At 42.7% G+C, this 22136-nt stretch overlaps 1 protein-coding gene across 2 annotated transcripts in view; it reads left to right on the top strand.

Annotated features, from left to right (window-relative positions):
* shank2b (SH3 and multiple ankyrin repeat domains 2b) overlaps positions 1–22136 on the top strand; it is a 163486-nt gene that overhangs the window by 47862 nt on the left and 93488 nt on the right. For both annotated transcript variants that reach the window (XM_014147798.2, XM_045696893.1), the window contains 4 exons: positions 5010–5177; positions 6747–6863; positions 14362–14439; positions 16990–17056. In XM_014147798.2, the coding sequence (XP_014003273.2) occupies positions 5010–5177; positions 6747–6863; positions 14362–14439; positions 16990–17056 (430 nt within the window). The remainder of the gene's footprint in view (positions 1–5009; positions 5178–6746; positions 6864–14361; positions 14440–16989; positions 17057–22136) is intronic.

Genomic DNA, 22136 nt, shown 5'->3' with positions numbered 1-22136 from the left:
CCGGAACAGGTCTCACCGGACTGGGGAGACGCACTAGAGACTGGGTGCGCAGAGCAGGCACAGGGTATACTGGGCCGTGGAGGCGCACTGGAGGTCTGGAGCTTAGGGCTGGCACAAACCGTCCTGGCTGGATGTTTACTTTAACCCGGCAAGGGCGGAGCGCTGGCACAGGACGAACTGGGCTGTGCAGGCGCACTGGCAACACAGTGCATAGAACTGGCAGGATATACTGGGCCGTGGAGGCACACTGGAGGTCTGGAGCGTATGGCTGGCACAACCCGTCTTTGCTGGATGCTCAACCTAGCTCGACAACTGCAGGGTGCGGGCACAGATCGCACTGGCCTGTGAGTGCGCACTGGCGACACAGTGCGCATCACCACATAACACGGTGCTTGCCTCGTCACTCGCTCCCCACGGTAAGCACTGGGAGTTGGCTCAGGACTCCACCCTGACTCTGCCAAACTCCCCGTGTGCCCCCCAAAAAAAATATTTTTTGGGGCTGCCTCTCGTGCTTCCGTCGATGTTGGTTCTCCCCGGTCCAGCTCGTCTTCCCAGTAAATGCATGCTGCTTGGCTTTCTTGTGGTGGGATCTTCTGTCACGATCGCTATCTTCGAACTCCCGATCATAAATAAACCAAGGCGCAGCGTGCATGGAATTCCACATCTTTTTAATGAAAATGAAACTCACCAAAACAACAAACAGGAGGAAAATGTGACGTTCTGGGGCTGCTCAAAGGCAGCTACACAAAAACAAGATCCCCCAACTAAAGGTGGAAAAAAGGGCTGCCTAAGTATGATTCCTAATCAGAGACAATGATAGGCAGCTGCCTCTGATTAGGAACCATACTCGGCTCAACACAAAGAAATAGACAAACTAGATTGCCCACCCCACATCACACCCTGACCTAACCAAACTAGAGGAAAATAAACGTCTCTCTAAGGTCAGGGCGTGACAGAGAGAAAGAAACCACAGACATGGCACTGCCAGCGGCATCAATAAACAAGCAATATTTGCCAAATAACCCACAGTTACGTGTCCTTAGAAAATGCCTCTAACAAATGACAAAAAACCTATTCATTTTGTTTTGATGTGTAGCATATTAAAAACTTTATAGCCTACTGTTTTTGGGGTTTTATCAGCTATGAAGGTAAGACCCAGATGCAGACGCATCGAATTAACAATGGTTTAATAGTCCAACAGTGGCAGGCAATAGACAGGTTAAGGCAGGCAGGGGTCAGTAAACCAGAGGTGGGGCAATGGTACCGGACGGCAGGCAGGCTCAGTGTCAAGGTAGGCAGAGGTCAATAATCCAGAGGTGGGGCAAAAGTACAGGTCAGCAGGCAGGCTCAGGGTCAGGCAGAGTGGTCAGGCAGGCGGGCTCAGAGTCAGGACAGGCAAGGGTCAAAACCAGGAAGGCGAGAAAATGAGAGACTGGGAAAAGCAGGAGCCAAGACAAAAATCGCTGGTTGACTTGACAAACAAGACGAACTGGCAATAGACAAACCTAGAACACAGGTATAAATACACAGGGGAAGATGGGCGATACCTGGAGGGAGGGTGGAGACAATCACAAAGACAGGTGAAACAGATCAGGGTGTGACTTTTTACTTTCTTAAAACAATAATTGTCCACATCACGGTTTAGCTGTCAGAGATTTGAGTGCTAAATGCTTCAGGGTATTGCATTCATATAGGCCAAATAGGCTTAGGCATCCACTGTATGATATTAATATTTCAAAAATAAATATAAAGGAAGAAAAGCTTCGGTGCCATGTTCCCGACACCAACATGCATTCTTTATCCTTGTCAGATAGTCTACTACTGCTATACAGATATAGGCATACAGAACGAGGCTAATTCATACTTTTTCGATCAGAATAGTTTTTATAAAGATAAGCAGTATATTGTTAGATTAAAAGAGTAGCTCTGGTAGGCCTTCTTCCTCCCCTCAAGTTCAACTGTCGATGTCAGTTGGAGCTCCAGTGCACACTGCCTTCATTGGCCTGAGGTAGCTAAGGCTAATAATAGCCATACCACACCAAACCTTCACAAAAGTTTATTTACTGTTAATTTCCTGGTAGCAGCTCTGGGAGTAACAAAGACCCACATTGGATTAACAAAACTGTCTGGGTAGAGGTCTTCACGGGTCCAACAGACCCGAAATTCTGAGATCTGACCCACTTGCAGGTTCATGCCTTACGTGATTGTGCTCGATCACAGTCACGGCATTCTGGCGCACATGGCCACCTGGACAGGCTATCAACTTCTAGAAGCTCCCGGCGTGTTACACAATAGTTATTCTCTGGCTTGTCAAAGATGTGACTGTAATCGGCAACAACTCATTCTCTTTCCTGGGTCATTACTGGCATCCGTATCTAGGATGAACTTAGCGGAACTCAGAGGAACGTTATCACTCTCCACTCAGTCTCGATCTGTCTCGCTCTCGCTCAGATCCCCCTAAACCCCCAAACCTAGTAAGTTATCTGAACTAGGGGCAACTCCTTCCCCCATACTTTCTCCATGAGCCCCCCACATAATAGATCTAAAGGGTCGCTACAATATTGTAAAGCAATAAAGAGGCTCGTACATGTTAATAACAATTTTTATACAACAGGTGGATCTAATCCTAAATGCTGATTGGTTAAAATCGCATTCCAGCCGTGTGTCTATTCCAGTGTCTATTCCACAAGTTGCCACCTGCTAAATCTATGACATTAAAATGCCTATTTACTCTGTTCCATCTGACTGTGCAATTCATTGTCTCATAAGCCCAGCCAAGCAACTTATAAACTTGATCTCCACTATAAAAATCATCTAGACATTATCTCACATTTCTTTTCGACTAACTTTTAGTTTTCAACTGCGGAGATTTGTATAAACCTTGCTGTCTGTCTCTCTGACATTAGCAACATTGTTTCAATATTCAAATTCGATGATTGTGATTGTGTTACTGTAGCTGTGTTGTTGACTAGCTCATCTGAACAACAGTGTCCTGACGAGTGTGCACATGTTCTATGACAGGCGAAATCGCGACTCATTAGTTTATTGTTACGGATGTATCCAAATAAATGTCACTAGAAAACAGCTTAAACAAATGCAAATGCAGCTACTTTGCTGTTATTCTGGCTGCACTTTTTGACGTGACCGTAAGTTAGCCGTAGTTGGCTAGCTAGCAATAATGGATAAGAACGTTGCCACTGTCAGCCAGTATGGCAATGGAACATTTAGAACGAACGACTGGGTCGTGTCTATAGATACAGAACAAAAAGACTGAACAACTGGGTCTCTAGCAACCCTAGATTTGTGTCGGGCCTATAACTTGTGGAAGGAGGAAATAGTATGAATAAGTTAATTAAAATAATGTTTTTAATGAACATATGTCAATCATTATTTGAATATGTTGGTAACCCATTGTCTAAAAGTGATAATGCCCTCGAAGCTGGTGTTTGGAGGATATATAAACAATGGCTTCTCGGGCATATCACTTAAATAAAGCATTCTACCTGCAGGCTTTACAGTAACTGTCCAGTGAAAATCTCACTTTTAAAAGTTTATATTCTATTAACACTTACCAAAATAATGTTGACTCATCAAATACTAATCCTGTACTACACTGAACAAAAATATAAACGCAACATTTAAAGTGTTGGTCCCATGTTTCGTGAGCTGAAATAAAAAATCCTAAATTGTGTGCACTAATTTGTTTACATCCCGGTTAGAGAGCATTTCTGCCAAGATAATCCATCTGGTGTGGCTGATTAAACAGCATGATCATCACATAGGTGCACCTTGTGCTGGGGAAAATAAAAGGCCACTCTAAAATGTGCAGTTTTTTTTCACATAACACAATGCCACAGATGGCTCAAGTTTTCAGGGAGCATGCAATTGGCATTGCTATAGACAAGCTATAGACAATGAACACAATTGCATTTTATGTATGGAAATTTGAATATACAGATATACCATGACGAGATCCTGAGGCCCATTGTCATGCCATTCAACTGCCACCATCACCTCATGTTTCAGCATGATAATGGAACTGCCCCATGTCGCAAAGATCTGTACACAATTCCTGGATGCTGAAAATGTCCCAGTTCTTCCGTGGCCTGCATACTCACCAGACTAGTCACCATTGAGCATGTTTGGGATGCTCTGGATTGACGTGTATGACAGCATGTTCCAGTTCCTGAACAATATCCAGCCACTTTGCACAGCCATTGAAGAGTAGTGGGAAAACATTCCACAGGCCACAATCAACAGCCTGATCAACTCTATGCGAAGGAGATGTGTCCCGCTGCATGAGGCAAATGGTGGTCACACCAGATATTGACCGTTTTTTTTTATCCGCGCCCCTACCTTTTTTTTAAGGTATCTTGCATATCTGTATTCCCAGACATGTGAAATCCATATATTAGGTCCTACTGAATGTATTTCAATTGACTGATTTCCTTATATGAACTGTAACTCTTTGAAATTGTTGCATGTTGCGTTTTATTATTTTGTTCAGTGTATAAATTGGAGAAAAAACACTTCAAAAACCCCACCTCAAACTTGTATGTCAAACAGACCGTTTATTTTAATTTTTTACTATTTCCTCCTGTCATCATCCTAAGGAGGATGAGCTGGCCAATAAGCGGGCTACTGCATGAATGTTTTTAATGACCAGTATACGCCCACACCATTCTGTTGGGGTACGCCCACACCATTCCAACACAGAAGAACTGCTATTTAACTTGCTTAAATACAATTTTTTTGGAAGCAAAGTTATTTCACTCATATTTTAATTAATTATAGGTCATATTTTATAGAAATCGGGAAACATTGGACAGTTACTTTAAATAAAGTGTAGCTCAGGGCTGAAGTTTCTCCTATGTACAGATCTAGGATGTATCAGCTTCCCCAAACCTAGCCTTAACCATTAGTGGAAAAAATGTTTAACTGACCTAAGATCAGCAACATCAACTTAAACCTAAATTGCTCACCCTAATACTCTCTGTCGCCCCCCTCAGGCTCTACTGGACCTGGGCGCATCTCCAGACTACAAGGACAGCCAGAGTCTGACCCCCCTCTACCATACAGTCCTGGTGGAGGGAGACCCAAGCTGCTGTGAGCTGCTACTGAGGGCCCACGCCACCATCTCTTGCCATGACGAGAACGGCTGGCATGAGATACACCAGGTGTAATAATCGATTGGATTTATATAGAGGTAGCCTAACGGTTAAGAGCTTTGGCCAGTAACCTTTTGGGCCAGTAAGCTGGCAAGGTGGAAAAATCTGCCGTTTTGCCTTTGATCAAGTTAACAGTTAACCCCCAACAACAACTACTCCCCGGTCTCTGATGACGTGGAAGTCTATTAAGGCAGCCCCCCGCACCTCTCTGATTCATAGGGGATTGGTTAAATGCAGAAGACACATTTCGGTTGAATGCATTCGGTTGTGCAACTGATTAGGTATCCCCTTTCCCCAAAGGGTTTTACATACAAATGTTCTACATACTGGTTTAGTTGGGAGTCTCAAGTTACAGCGCCTGATACAGTACTAAAGCAAATTAGCCAAGCCATTGACATTATATGGACTCCCTTGAATAAGCTATCTTGTAGTTGATTAGAAATAATTCCGCTTTTGGTAGATGTTTCACTTTATGAATTGCTTTGGTTGAGAAGCAAGCTTTGCTAGACCATCAGCAGCAAAACAACAGTAAGATAGCTCCGCTCAGTTGGTACTCTGACTGACATCTAGTGTGCAGAACAAGACGATACAGTTGAGAATATCTTTAGTCTACCGGCTAATGTTTGGTCATTTTCTATGATAGTCCCGGTGTGCCTTATGATAGCTAGGCTACTGGATAGATTGTTTCATTTTCTTTTGACCTGGTCTTTGTTTATGTATTTGTGTTTTTGTGGCAGACGTGTAGATATGGACATGCCTTTTTTTCTTTTTTTTACCTCCTCTCTGTTCGTTTGTTTGTTTGTTTGTTTGTATGACAGACCTGTAGGTATGGACATTATTTGACCTGGTCTCTGTGCCTTTGTTTGTATGACAGACCTGTAGGTATGGACATTATTTGTTTGTATGACAGACTTGTAGGTATGGACATTATTTGACCTGGTCTCTGTGCCTTTGTTTGTATGACAGACCTGTAGGTATGGACATTATTTGACCTGGTCTTTGTTCGTTTGTTTGTATGACAGACCTGTAGGTATGGACATTATTTGACCTGGTCTCTGTGTTTGTATGTCAGACCTGTAGGTATGGACATTATTTAACCTGGTCTCTGTGTTTGTATGACAGACCTGTAGGTATGGACATTATTTGACCTGGTCTCTGTGTTTGTATGACAGACCTGTAGGTATGGACATTATTTGACCTGGTCTCTGTGTTTGTATGACAGACCTGTAGGTATGGACATTATTTGACCTGGTCTCTGTGTTTGTATGACAGACCTGTAGGTATGGACATTATTTGACCTGGTCTTTGTTCGTTTGTTTGTATGACAGACCTGTAGGTATGGACATTATTTGACCTGGTCTCTGTGTTTGTATGTCAGACCTGTAGGTATGGACATTATTTGACCTGGTCTCTGTGTTTGTATGACAGACCTGTAGGTATGGACATTATTTGACCTGGTCTCTGTGTTTGTATGACAGACCTGTAGGTATGGACATTATTTGACCTGGTCTCTGTGTTTGTATGACAGACCTGTAGGTATGGACATTATTTGACCTGGTCTCTGTGTTTGTGTGGCAGGCATGTAGATATGGACATGTCCAGCACCTGGAGCACCTGTTGTTCTACAGAGCAGATATGGGTGTCCAGAACGCCTCGGGAAACACGGCTCTACACATCTGTGCTCTATACAAGCAGGTGAGAAAACACAAACCACCAATCAGCTGTCAATCAACTGTACAGAGGGGTTTATATTATACCATCTACATTGTTTTAATTATACCATTAGTATATTGTTTTGGTACAGGCCCATAGTAATCAGGATTAGGGTCAATTCCATTTGAATTCAGTCAATTCAAGAAGTAAACTGATTTGACTGAATTGAAATGGAATTCACTCCAATCCTGAAAATGATGCTATTATTAGCGAAGGGGGAAATTATGATGAATAAATATCCTGTTGATTGATCACATGGATAAAGATTGACTGGATGCGCTGCTGGTGATACGTTTCACTGCGATGGATGAATCCTGGGTGAACACTAGTCAATATTGCCTTAACATTTTAAAATGTATCCATCTATCATGTTCTATATGGGTTTAGAGATAGATGGAAACGAATGATGACAATTAGTAATGTCATTCATTACTGTGCGTGTGCGTGATCCTTGTGTCAATGGCTATGAATTATAGTTTAAATGTTAATCCCTCCACGCTGTCATATGAGCATTACACACACACACACAGACGCACACACACACAAACACACACACATTTTCCAGACGGTGGTTTCAGCATGGGATGTGTGTGTGAAATATCTCTCCTGTTCTCTGTAGGGTTCACTGCTCCCATGAGATATGGCACAGATAAAAAAAACTCTGTCTCCTGCCATTAGAGAGAGAGAGAGTGAGGAATGATGAGAGAGACAGGGAGAAAGCGTAAGAGAGAGAGAGAGAAAGAGAGATGATTCCCTCTCCATTGTTTGGTGTTGTGCAATCTCTTTCCTCAAGTGCTCTGCTCAGCTCCTACACGGGCAAGGTTTATCTCCATGGCTTTCTGAATGTAATGACAGTCACTAGGAGGGATAACTAGGAGGGATCAACTTCTGCCTGATTTAACCTTTACATAATGTTATTATTATTATAGATATCTGCCCAATATTTTATGCATAATTTGTTGTTCATCTGAGGACTAGTGGCAGTAGAATATAAAAAAAGCATGTAGGGGGATTCCATGCCAGCATAGGCTGAAAATATTTAGGGTTTCTTAGATTGTTCTGAAAATTCCCACATAGAAACTTAATTGGGAGGGAGGATGTTTGATATGCTTTTTACAATCAAGATGAAAGTGGCCATTTTGTCAAACTGTGTAGAATTGCAGGAAATGTGTTTTAAAACGTCGGGGGAGGACCCCCCGGAACCCCTATCTACTGTTCATCCACCCCAATATCTACACCCCAATTTCGCCCTTGCCTTGATCTGTCTGTATCCTCTTGACTCTTGTGTTTTTTTTAAGACACTAGGTAATCCAAGATGGCGTAGCAGTCAGACGTCTTTGTCTTTGTGCTGTCGTGTCCCTTGTATATATCTTTTTACATCTTTTTCTTTGCATATCATTTTAAAATATTTTCCTAAACCTAAACTTCAAAATACTCTCCTGCAACCCGCCTCACCCAATGTGGCGTGAATCTGTTTTTTTTCTAAAGTATTTCTATTTACTTCGGATCTGGAATCCCTCAACTGAAGCAAGCCAGCTAACTACCTACCAGCTATCAGTTAGCAAACCATTGCTAGCGGTCATCAGCTAACCTTTAGCTCAGAAAGCTCTCGCCAGTTCGAACAACGTGACTCAAACCAGAGCATAACGGACCTATTATTATTATTTTATTTTTTCCCCCATATCCCCGGATTCCTACCGCAAACTCTGAACGTTTTCACCTGGATCTTCGCAACTAGCTAACTGCAATTCCCGAAATTTGCATCCTTTAGTACTAACTCAAAAAAGTTCTGGTTAACTCCTGGCTAGCGTTTCCATCCCGGAGCAAGCACCAATTAGCCTGAAGCTAGCCCGGCCAGGGCTCCTGTGCTACCACCGAAGCCCACTCCTGGGCTACAATATCCGGACCTCTTCTACTGTCGGTACGGGGCACGGAACCCCGCCGATCCTCTACGACCGGAATACTGACATAATCTGCCCAAGAATTCCAACAGGCCCCTCAGGCGCGACGTCCGCTGAAGGCCCATTCTGCTAACCGCGGCCTACTTGCTACCTAGAGCTACTTGGAACCCTACTAATTCCACGACTATCGACGTCAACGCACGAAGAGGCAAAAACAGACTTACTCCCATCGCGACGTCCCCCAAAGGCTAACTTGCTAGCACCGGTCTGTTAATTGCTAGCTTGCTTTCCCCGGTCTGCTAACTGCTAGCTTGCCTGCCCCGGTCTGCTAACTGCCAGCCCCGGTCTGCTAACTGCTAGCTTGTTAGCATCGGCCTGCTAACTGTCTGAATCGCCGTGTCCCCAGTCAGACCAACCACACACTGGACCCATATGTTCACTTGGCTACGCATGCCTCTCTCTAATATCAATATGCCTCATCCATTACTGTCCTGGTTAGTGATTACTGTCTTATTTCACTGTAGAGCCTCTAGCCCTGCTCAATATGCCTTAACCAACCATGTTGTTCCACCTCCTACATATGCGATGACATCACCTGGTCTAAACGTCTCTAGAGACTATATCTCTCTCATCATTTCTCAATGCCTAGGTTAACCTCCAATGTACTCACATCCTACCTTACCTTTGTCTGTACACTATGCCTTGAATCTATGCTATCGTGCCCAGAAACCTGCTCCTTTTACTCTCTGTTCCAAACGTACTAGACGGCCAGTTCGTATAGCCTTTAGCCGTACCCTTATCCTACTTCTCCTCTGTTCCTCTGGTGATGTGGAGGTTAATCCAGGTCCTGCAGTGCCTAGTTCCACTCCCACTCCCCAGGTGCTCTCATTTGTTGACTTCTGTAACCGTAAAAGACTTGGTTTCATGCATGTTAACATTAGAAGCCTACTACCTAAGTTTGTTTTACTCACTGCTTTAGCACACTCTGCCAACCCGGATGTCTTAGCCGTGTCTGAATCCTGGCTTAGGAAAACCACCAAAAACCCTGAAATCTCCATCGCTAACTATAACATTTTCCACCAAGATAGAACTGCCAAAGGGGGCGGTGTTGCAATCTACTGCAAAGATAGCCTGCAGAGTTCTGTATTACTATCCAAGTCTGTACCCAAACAATTCGAGCTTCTACTTCTAAAAATTAACCTTTTCAAAAACAAGTCTCTCACTCTTGTCGCTTGCTATAGACCACCCTCTGCCCCCAGCTGTGCCCTCGATACCATATGTGAATTGATTGCCCCCCATCTATCTTCTGAGCTTGTGCTACTAGGTGACCTAAACTGTGACATGCTTAACACCCCGGCCATCCTACAATCTAAGCTTGATGCCCTCAATCTCACACAAATTATCAATGAACCTACCAGGTACAACCCCAAATCCGTAAACACGGGCACCCTCATAGATGTCATCCTAACTAACTCGCCCTCCAAATACACCTCTGCTGTTTTCAATCAACATCTCAGCGATCACTGCCTCATTGCCTGCATCCGTAATGGGTCTGCGACCAAATGACCACCCCTCATCACTGTCAAACGCTCCCTAAAACACTTCTGCGAGCAGGCCTTTCTAATCGACCTGGCCGGGGTATCCTGGAATGACATCGACCTCATCCCATCAGTAGATGATACCTGGCTATTCTTTAAAAGTGCCTTCCTCACCATCTTAAATAAGCATGCCCCACTCAAGAAATGTAGATCTAGGAATAGATATAGTCCTTGGTTCATTCCAGACCTGTCTGCCCTTGACCAGCACAAAAACATCCTGTGGCGTTCTGCATTAGCATCGAATAGCCCCCGTGATATGCAACTTTTCAGGGAAGTTAGGAACAAATATACACAGGCAGTTAGAAAAGCTAAGGCTAGCTTTTTCAAACAGAAATTTGCATCCTTTAGTACTAACTCAAAAAAGTTCTGGTTAACTGTAAAGTCCATGGAGAATTAGAGCACCTCCTCCCAGCTGCCCACTGCTCTGAGGCTAGGAAACACTGTTACCACTGATAAATCCACTATAATTGAGAATTTCAATAAGCATTTCTCTACGGCTGGCCATGCTTTCCACCTGGCTACCCTTACCCCGGTCAACTGCCCGGCACCCTCCACAGCAACCCGCCAATGCCCCCACCATTTCTCCTTCACCCAAATCCAGATAGCTGATGTTCTGAAAGTGGCTGCAAAATCTGGACCCGTACAAATCAGCCAGGCTAGACAATCTGGACCCTCTCTTTCTAAAATTATCTGCCGAAGTTGTTGCAAGATTCCCAAAGATTGGAAAGCTGCCGCGATCATCCCCCTCTTCAAAGGGGGTGACACTCTAGACCCAAACTGCTACAGACCTATATCTATCCTACCCTGTCTTTCTAAGGTCTTCGAAAGCCAAGTTAACAAACAGATTACTGATCATTTCGAATCCCACCGTACCTTCTCTGCTATCCAATCTGGTTTCAGAGCTGGCCATGGGTGCACCTCAGCCACGCTCAAGGTCCTAAACGACATCATAACCGCCATCGATAAGAGACATTACTGTGCAGCCGTATTCATCGACCTGGCCAAGGCTTTCGACTCTGTCAATCACTACATTCTTATTGGCAGACTCGACAGCCTTGGTTTCTCAAATGATTGCCTCGCCTGGTTTACCAACTACTTCTCTGATAGAGTTCAGTGTGTCAAATCGGAGGGCCTGCTGTCCGGACCTCTGGCAGTCTCTATGGGTGTGCCACAGGGTTCAATTCTCAGGCAGACTCTCTTCTCTGTATACATCAATGATGTTGCTCTTGCTGCTGTTGATTCTCTGATCCACCTCCATGCAGACGACACCATTCTGTATACTTCTGGCCCCTCTTTGGACACTGTGTTAACTAACCTCCAGACGAGCTTCAATGCCATACAACTCTCCTTCCGTGGCCTCCAACTGCTCTTAAATGGAAGTAAAACTAAATGCATGCTATTCAATCGATCACTGCCTGCACCTGCTCGCCCGTCCAGCATCACTACTCTGGACCCACTCGTAGCACGCGCTCCAGCAGGTATATCTCACTGGTCACCCCCAAAGCCAATTCCTCCTTTGGTCGTCTTTCCTTCCAGTTCTCTGCTGCCAATGACTGGAACGAACAGCAACAATCTCTGAAGCTGGAGACTCGTATCTCCCTCACTAGCTTTAAGCACCAGCTGTCAGAGCAGCTCACAGATCACTGCACCTGTACATAGCCCATCTGTAAACAGCCCATCTATCTACCTACCTCATCCCCATACTGTATTTATTTATTTATCTTGCTCCTTTGTACCCCAGTATCTCTACTTGCACATTCATCTTCTGCACATCTACCATTCCAGTGTTTAATTGCTATATTGTAATTACTTCGCCACCATGGCCTATTTATTGCCTTAACTTACCTCATTTGCACTCACTGTATATAGACTTTTTGTTTTCTTTTGTTCTACTGTATTATTGACTGTATGTTTTGATTATTCCATGTTTTGTATGTGTCGAATTGCTATGCTTTATCTTGGCCAGGTCGCAGTTGCAAATGAGAACTTGTTCTCAACTAGCCTACCTGGTTAAATAAAGGTTAAATAAAATAAATGCTTCTCTGCATCTCTACTAAAATCTGGGTAACAGATTGAAAGGAATGAGTCTTATTCTGTACATTTAGTAATTGCTTGCTTTTCTAAAGTCTACCAACCTTGCAAGCAGGCATGCGAGCTAAAGTATTTAGACAAGCCAGCTACTCTTAATTTATTGATAGCCTGAAATGGCTTCTTGGTAGCTAGTTATGAGGTAGGGAGATTGGGAATCTATCTGGGCTAGCTAAAGCCAACTTCATACAATTTCTAGGTAGCTAGTTTTATTCCAACAACAAAACATTTAACCAGATAAATCTGAGGGGGCACATGCCCCTGTGCCCCCTATGGACATGATGCCTCTGAATTTATTGAATATTAAAACTATTAATATTCATATCTCGAGAGTAGCCTTTTGATTTTGATTTTTTTTCGACAGATTGTTATAAAAGTTAATCAAATTTCCAGAGTGGGCTCTCTGCTACTTTTAAAGTTATGATACATTTTATGAGCACCACCAACACAGTGATTAGGTAAATGGTTCTGGGAACTCCCTCTGCTGGTGATTTGCTGAAGGGTAGTGCTAGCAGGGATCCTTGGACGTCCAACTCCACCATCACACCATTAAGTAGAAAGTTATAACGGTTAAGGTCAGGGTTACGGTTAGGGTTAGGTAAGGGTTATGGTTAAGGTTAGGGTTAGGTAAGGGTTATGGTTAAGGTTAGTGTAAGAGTAGAGTTTAAGGTTTAGGGCAGGGATGTCCCAAGGACCCCGGATAGCACTACCCATTTGCTGAACAAGAAATCCTACAGGAGGGATGTCATTGGTTAATGATATTGTTAATGTTGAATCAGTTCATGTGAAAATTCTATTTCAGAATATAGCCATACTGCATATTTTAGAGCACACTATAAGGAGTATAATGTCACCAAGATGTTGTCTGTATTATGTATGGTTCATGATCCATAAGATCTTACAGGAGGCATGCATAGGTCTAAATGGCCTAAAATGGCCACTTTCATAATGATTTTCTATGTAAAAAGCATGTTAAACATCCTTCCTCCCAATAACATTTGCATGGAAAGGGGATACCTAGTGAGTTGCACAACTGAACGCATTCAACTGAAATGTGAGTTACTAAAAATATTTTCGGGCCATGCTGGCGTGGAATCGCCCAGTAGGCGGAGTATTAGCTTGAACTGGGGTGTGTGTGTGTGTTCGTTTGTTTGTGTGTGTGTGTGTGAGTGTGTGTGTGTGCAAGCACTATGCGCGTGTGTGTGTGTGTGTGTGTGTGTGTGTGTGTGTGTGTGTGTGTGTGTGTGTGTGTGTGTGTGTGTGTGTGTGTGTGTGTGTGTGTGTGTGTGTGTGTGTGTGTGTGTGTGTGTGTGTGTGTGCAGGCACTGTTCGTGCGTGGGCGCCTGCGTCTTTGTGTGCCTGATGTGTGTGTGTGTGTGTGTGTGTGTGTGTGTGTGTGGGCACGTGTATGTGTGTGTGTTTGTAGTGGAGCCTTCCGTGGGTGGGCTGCTGAATCCAGCTAGCAGCAGGCTATAGTGCCACATACAGTTACCACAGCTCCATCTCTTTATTCACCAATCTTTACACTACGTGTGTTCACTGCACTGAGATCCTTACTGGAGAACTGAGGTTTTACCCGGTAACAGACACAGGGCATCATCAGCCAGAACCGGGTGAGCTGTAGCTCCAGGACAATGATCAGTCCTGGAATGTTCTGGAATCAGTCTGGATCAGTTGATGGCATGGAATGTTTGAGCAAGATGGTTTCTGGTTCTCTCGTTAAATGGGTTCAGTACAGAAGAGGGTAATACTGTACAGTAGCTGGCTGCAGAAAGAGAGAGAGAGGTGAAGTGGAGTTTAAATGAATGAGGTCCTGATCACAACCCTTACAGTGTCTTACTCTGTTTTCGCTCTCTCTCGCTCTTTTTTAAATTGTATTTATTCCTCCCTAAGGAACACTGTGCCAGAGTACTGCTTGTTCGTGGTGCCAACAAGGAAGTGAAGAACTACAGAAGCCAGACATCATTCCAGGTATGGACTGACTCACAGTAAAGGCTTGCTGTAGAGTATAGATGGCTCCATTCCAATCTCCAGTCTGTCATGCCACATGGCCAGTACATTGCTTCATTCTTCTATATGGGAAATGCAATAGGTTTGTTACTGATTTAAGCGAAGCACTATATGAGTCAGTGGTTCCTTATATGGCAGTCTTTTATGTAGCTGTGAACAAGCAGTCAGAGGTCCTGGGATAATTATACATGTTTTAATTGTTGTTTACATGCATGTGTCAGCATTCCACCGTGTTCTAAATCTCAAACAACCAATTAGTCATACTGCAGGTGTGATGCATTTTGGGGGTTGAAGTAAAACATATCGAATAGATAGCGAAATAGCTTTCTAGCTATAGTTGGCTGTATGTTATATTTTTCCAATTTATCATTCCTATTCTGTTTACCATCTGCGCACTACTTTTCATGCAGATTCAGTAATTCCATATCCCACAAATAATTGAGCCGTGAATTCACACATACATGGTTTTGACCTATTTTATTTTACTGGCAGCAGGCCTTTATAGCTGTTAAGGCATATTGCTATTTCAATAGCATGGCAAAATAAGAACTACTGCATGAGGTACATTAGTACCAAGCACACAAACACAAATAATGTTTATTCTGGGAAAGAGTCTCCCATTGTGGTATGTTTATGGTTCAAAGTTGAACATTTTTCACCAAATCCCCTCTTTACCTCCTCATGCTTTCTTAGCAGTCTGAACTCATCCTCAGTTACTCTGAACTCCTATTACTTGGTCTGATACCCAGCTGAGCCAACTGTCTTCTCTTGCATCATGTTGGAGTCAGTGGAGTGTTGCTGTTTATGTAATGTACATTTCCGCTGAGCGCTGATGCGTCCTCAAATTCTCTCTATTATTCATTCATCCCTTCATACTTCTGAAATTGTTTCTTGCCTCAATGACTCCTTAATTACAGCTAATTTGAAGGGGTCCATAAACCGCATTCACCACAGCCAATCAAATTCGGATTAAGTCTTCCCAGTTAAACAGGCATCTGCTGACTGACGGTGACAATTTAAAAGCTGAGATTAAGATAGCATCCCAAATGGCACCCTATTTCCTATATAGTGCACTATGGGCCCTGATCAAAAGTAGTGCACTATAGAGGGAACAGGGTGCCATTTGGGACGCTTCACTGATTCAGAGCAAATTGGACCACTTCACTTCTTGCTCCTCTTTTCTGACCCACTTTCATCCTAAAATCACATCCCGCTCCACTTCCTAGTACACCCTGCCGTCATACCTCACCTTATCTCCATATGGTTTGGGACAAGGTAATCCTTCCCTGCCTCATATCCTTCCTCATCCCCCTCTCCATCTTATCTCTCTCTCCCACTCTCTCTCTCTCACCCTCCTTCTGCTCTCTGTTTCTGTGGTCCCCTTGTTTTCCTGTCTGTCGGTTTCTCTCTGTCCCTCTCGGCCCAGCCATCATAACTTACCTCCATATGGTTTGGGACCAGGTAAACAGACAGCAGAGCAGAGAGTGGAGCGCGTATGGTGTACTTTGCTGTGCAGAGTTAAGAGGGGGTATAATCGTTTTAGCAGAAGGGTTCTAGTAGGCTATCATTGTGGTTATACTGTAGCAGAAGGTTGTTTCTGGGAGATGAGCTGGGAAGCAGGAGTCATGACATGTGTTGTCACCCCCAGAGAGGACCTCCTGGCTCTCATCATCAAACCATCAGCTGGAGATTATACAGCCTCGTTCTACACTCTAGCTGGCATTACATTACAGCACTACTACTCCAATCCAATATACGGTAGCTACTGTAAGGTCATTGCTGTATTACATTGATAGGTTCATTGCACTCATTTCAGTTGTGGTATCGAAAATGGAAGTATACTTTGGGATAATTTTCACTTATGCATCATTAAGGAAAATGTTATTTATTTTTCAATAAGGAGACAATTTCATATTTGTAAAGGAGGGATGAGTTTATTCAGTTAATTTCCATGATAAGTAGCGATTCAAGTTGTGATTTCACTTGTTCTTTTCAGTGACTGAACTAGCTGGATATTCATGAGAGGTACTGTATGATTCAGGTGGAGACTTTGAATGGACTTTGTCTTCAGTGACTAAACTATGGTCGACCTGCTTTGATGCAGCCAGAGCCTCAAGTCGTTTCTCCTACTCCACTGACCTGACTTATGTAAGACTAGCTAAAGGTGGCCTTAGCCGGCAGGGTCTACTGGCTGGATATGTGTTGACTCACCCACTGTGGCTATAGCTCTGCTGTCCTCCACCCACTACAGTACAACTCTTACCAGGCTGCTGTTTATTGTGTTATTATTAGTAGCTATAATAATTTCAGGTTGCATTTCATAAAAGTGAGTCCTTCGACAATGGGTATTAAGTTGTTTTCTGGCAAATAACTGAGGCACCGCATGTGGGAGGCCATCAGAGCAGGTAGTCAGGAATTTTCTACTATGAATACAATAGGTCAGCCATTTTGATTGATTTAAAAATGTTACTATGATAAATGCCAAAAGAAAAATCTATCATTCTGTTCCAGGTGGCCATCATCGCGGGGAACTTTGAATTGGCAGAATTAATCAAGAATCACAAAGAGACTGATATTGGTAAGTTACTGAACTAAACACTTATATGTGTGTCTAAACTGGGTTTATTTAAGAGAAGAAGAAAAAACATTCTTGTTTTAATATAGGAAATGGTGAGACTGGTAAACCATTGAGCGCAGCAGTCAGTATGGTTGACCAGGCTAGGAAATGGTTGCAAGCAAATCTGTTGTATTGAATGGGATTCAAGTCATGTCCACTTCATGTGCTTCTTTATAAATGTTGTATGTTGTTGACCAAAGATCTTCCTCTCTGAATGGGCCCTGCTGTTTACAGTTTGATGGACCTGCACTGTGGTTCCTCTCTCACCTATAGACAGTCAGTTTTCTGCTCCAATCCCACATCTACTTCCACACTTAGCCACAGTACACAGTGGAGCTGACCTACATAGTGCAGAGTAGAGAGACTGGGATGAGAACACACACACACACGCGTCACACACATCCTGTATGCACACATACACACATGCATGTGCGCATGAACGCACACACAAACAAACACACACACACATTTATAAAGTGTACTCTTTATAATAGGTTACTTTACTGTATAATGTGTACTGTATGTAGTACACTATAGAATACCTCTAAAAAGACAGCATGCCTTTGAGAACTAAGAACAGTGTTCCAGTGGTTGTCTGTGATATGAATGGGACAATCTCCCTATATTGTTCACAAAGGGCACATCCATCCTCTCTTATCCTCACACTACACTCTTAGAAAAAAAGGTGCTATCTAAAAGGGATCTTCGTCCGTCCTCATAGGAGAACCCTTTGAAGAACCCAATTTGGTTCCAGGTAGAACCCTTTTTGTTCCAGGTAGAACCCTTTTTGTTCCATGTAAAACCCTTTCCACCTCGAGTTCTACCTGGAACCAAAACGGGTTCTCCTACAGGGACAGCCAAACAACCCTTTTTGAACACTTTTTTCTAAGAGTGTACACTACCGTTCAAAAGTTTGGGGTCACTTAGAAATGTCTGTTTTTGAAAGAAAATAAACATTTTGGTCCTTTAAAATAAAATAGAATTGATCAGAAATAAAGTGTAGACATTGTTAATGTCGTAAATGACTATTATAGCTAGAAACGGCTGATTTTTAATGAAATATCTCCATAGGCGTACAGAGGCCCATTATCAGCAACCATCACTTCTGTGTTCCAATGGCACGTTGTGTTAGCAAATCCAAGTTCATCATTTTAAAAGGCTAATTGATCATTAGAAAACCCTTTTACAATTATGTTAGCACAGCTGAAAACTGTTGTTCTGATTAAAGAAGCAATAAAACTGGCCTTCTTTAGACTAGTTGAGTATCTGGAACATCAGCATTTGTGGGTTTGATTACATGGCCAGAAACAAAGAATGTTTCTTCTGAAACTCGTCAGTCTGTTCTTGTTCTGAGAAATTAAGGCTATTCCATGTGAGAATTTGCCAAGAAACTGAAGATCTCGTACAACGCTGTGTACTACTCCCTTCATAGAACAGCACAAACTGGCTCTAACCAGAAGAGAAAGAGGAGTGGGAGGCCCTGATGCACAACTGAGCAAGAGGATAAGTACATTAGGGTGTCTAGTTTGAGAAACAGACGCCTCACAAGTCCTCAACTGGCAGCTTCATTAAATAGTGCCCGCAAAACACCAGTCTCAATGTCAACAGTGAAGAGGCAACTCCTGGATGCTGGCCTTCTAGGCAGAGTTCCTCTGTCCAGTGTATGTGTTCTTTTGCCCATCTTAATCTTTTCTTTTTATTGGCCAGTCTGAGATATGGCTTTTTCTGTGCAACTCTGCCTAGAAGGCCAGCATTCCGGAGTCGCCTCTTCACTGTTGACATTGAGACTGGTGTTTGGCGGGTACTATTTAATGAAGCTGCCAGGTGCCCTAAGGTGCTGGTGATGGGGATTCTCTCTAATCTTTCTTTGCTTGTCACTTTGTAACTGCTGGAGTCAGGTCTTTCCTGTGTCCTAAGGCCAGGGTTTTGACATTATGAACTCTCCTCGGCCTTCTGGCATGCTGTCAACATAATGCTACTGCCAGCAATCTTACTGTGCAATTGCCGGAGCATTTCTGTCTTTTCCTCTCCAAATAGGCACTGACACATCCAGTAACTCATTTTGTCATGCATTTTCAACCTCCCAAGAGTATTTATTTTCTCTCTGTTTTCCATTCCGTCATCGCTTCTTAATGTTTTGTAACCTTCTTTTGTAAATTGCTGAACATCTTCTATCTGATCTGACAGTCAAACTGAAAGGTCTTCGTAACAGTGGACCTACGTACATGTTCATTTATAACCACTGTGTACGATATAGTACAACAGCATACCTACAGACAGGGGCGTCATGCACCCATTATTTTAGAGGGGGCACGGAGTATGTGGCGATGGAGGGGGGGAGGGGTGCACATGGATTCTTTAACCTATTACTGCAGTGGGCTAAACAAGAGTCACACAGAGTGTTTCTTAGTAATCTTAAACAAAAGTATACACCTCACACACATGGTTATGAGCTTTAAAAAAAGAAGACAGCTGTACCATGTCAGATATAGAGTTGAAATGTATAAAATGTTTGCATCCCAATAGTACACTTTATTTACAACACAGAAGACTGAAATATAACAAAATCAGTTGGCATAGAAAAAACAGATTTTTGGAATCAAATAAAAAGTGTATTAATTATAAAATTATGAAAAATATTAATAACATTCCACCCATGAGGCCAGTAGAGGGCAATTTGGTCATTTGACTGCAGGAAAGGGTAAGAACTTTTATGCCTTTTAGGATTTTAGTACAACTGCCACACTGGTATTTGGTATCGTAACACAATAATTAAAGCAATTTTAGTATTTTCGAATGTCTAGCAACCTTGCCAGTTGGCATGCCAGCTAAGATAGTTTGACAACTTACTCTAACTTGATTGATAGCCTGAAATGGCTTGGTAGCTAGCTATGAGGTCGGGAAATTTGGAACCTATCTAGCTGGCTAGCTAAAGCCAACTTCATAAAATTGCTAGGTGGCTATTATTACAGAGAAACAACAAAACATTTGCATTTGAATTATTCATCAAGAAGGAATCAATAGGCTACATAGCTTGATCAAATTAAAAGTAAAAAAAATTGCATAAAAATACAAAAACAATAGTAACACAATAAAATAACATTAAAGAGGCTATTTACCAGGAGTACCGGTACCGAGTGAATGTGCAGGGGTATGAGGTAGTTGAGGTAATTGAGGTAATATGTACATGTAGGTAGGGGTAAAAGTGACTAGGTAATCAGGATGGATAATAAACAGAGTAGCAGGAGCGTATGTGAAGAGTGTGAAAAAGTGTGTGTCTGTCTGTCTGTCTGTCTGTCTGTCTGTCTGTCTGTCTGTCTGTCTGTCTGTCTGTCTGTCTGTCTGTCTGTCTGTCTGTCTGTCTGTCTGTGTGTGTGTCAGTGTAGAATGTGTGAGTGTGTAGATAGGCAGGACGCTAGATACTATCATATCGTACAGTCATGACACCTTGGAAGGAACTACTTACTAGGGTGAATAGGCGGGGTACTCTTTGCTTGCTCCAGTCAGTGTGTCCCCGGAAAATACAGCTGGCAAATCTTTTTTAAATTTTTATTATGATAAAACGTCAGCTTAAAAATGAAGTTTTGTAATTACTGACAAATCTGAGGGGGCATGTGCCCTACTGCCCCTTATGGGCATGACACTTCTGCATACAGTCATGACCTGAAAACCTATAGTATCTGCCTTGTTCAACAGTCAACTATGTAAATCATTGTCACATATAGCTACCCAGTGGTTGCCATGGTTCCCAGATCCATGTGATAATAGGCTTAGGGGATCTGAATCTTCGGTTCCTCGATGATGATGATGATGGGAGACTCATGGGTAGGGAGGTAGCCTCTTTATATAGTATACATCTAGGCATTGATGGTTATTTTTCTCAAAACATTTTTAACTCATTAGTGTTGTTTACATCAATGTCCTGTGAACAATTATCTGCCTTGCGTCATTGTATGATCTACTGTATCACTGATCTATGTGGTGATTCATGCGATGCCAGAAGTGTTCTATCTCATTTCCTGTCTCTATGGATCCATCACTCGGGGTTTGTGATGCTCAAACAAGATGGTTCCTCAGTATTTTACACTCTTTGCGATTGATCTATTCCAGCACAAGCTGCTCATTGATTTGTGTTGTGTTTGATTGATTGAGTGGTTGATGTTTTAATGCAAATGTTCAGGTTTTGAAGAGTTAATGTTATTCCTTGGAGAGAAGAGCGGTGGTTGTCAGGTTGCTACAGTGGCTTGTGAAAGTATTCAACCCCCTTGGCATTTTTCCTATTTTGTTGCCTTACAACCTGGAATTCAAATGGATTTTTGGGGTGTATGTATAATTTTATCTATACAACATGCCAACCACTTTGAAAATGCAAAATATTTTATTGTAACACAAACAAGAAATAACACTAAAAAACAGAAAACTTGAGCGTGCATAACTATTCACCCCCCCAAAGTCAATACTTTGTAGAGCAACCTTTTGCAGCAATTACAGCTGCAAGTCTCTTGGGGTATGTCTCTATAAGCTTGGCACATCTAGCCACTGGGGTTTTGTCCATTCTTCAAGGCAAAACTGCTCCATCTCCTTCAATTTGGATGGGTTCCGCTGGTGTACAGCAATCTTTAAGTCATACCATAGATTCTCAATTGGATTGAGGTCTGGGTTTTGAAGAGGCCATTCCAAGACATTTAAATGTTTCCCCTTAACTTCTTTGGGATAGGGGGTGGTATTTTGACATCTGGACGAAAAGGAAGGAAACCGAGTGGATTATTGACTGAGGCGCGCCAGCTAAACTGAGTTTTTATGGATATAAAGAAGGACTGTATCGAACAAAAGGACCATTTGTAATGTATCTGGGACATTTTGGAGTGCCAACAGAATAAGATTTTCAAAGGTAAGGCATATATTATATCGCTATTTCTGACTTTCGTGTCGCAACTCCCTGGTTAAAAATGATTTGTTATGCATTTGTGTGCTGGGCGCTGTCCTCAGATAATCGCACAGTTTGCTTTCGCCGTAAAGTATTTTCGAAATCTGACACGGC

This window comes from Salmo salar, chromosome ssa16 (genome assembly GCF_905237065.1).
Source record: "Salmo salar chromosome ssa16, Ssal_v3.1, whole genome shotgun sequence".
Taxonomy (NCBI): domain Eukaryota; kingdom Metazoa; phylum Chordata; class Actinopteri; order Salmoniformes; family Salmonidae; genus Salmo; species Salmo salar.
This window is presented reverse-complemented; position numbering and strand designations above follow the sequence as displayed.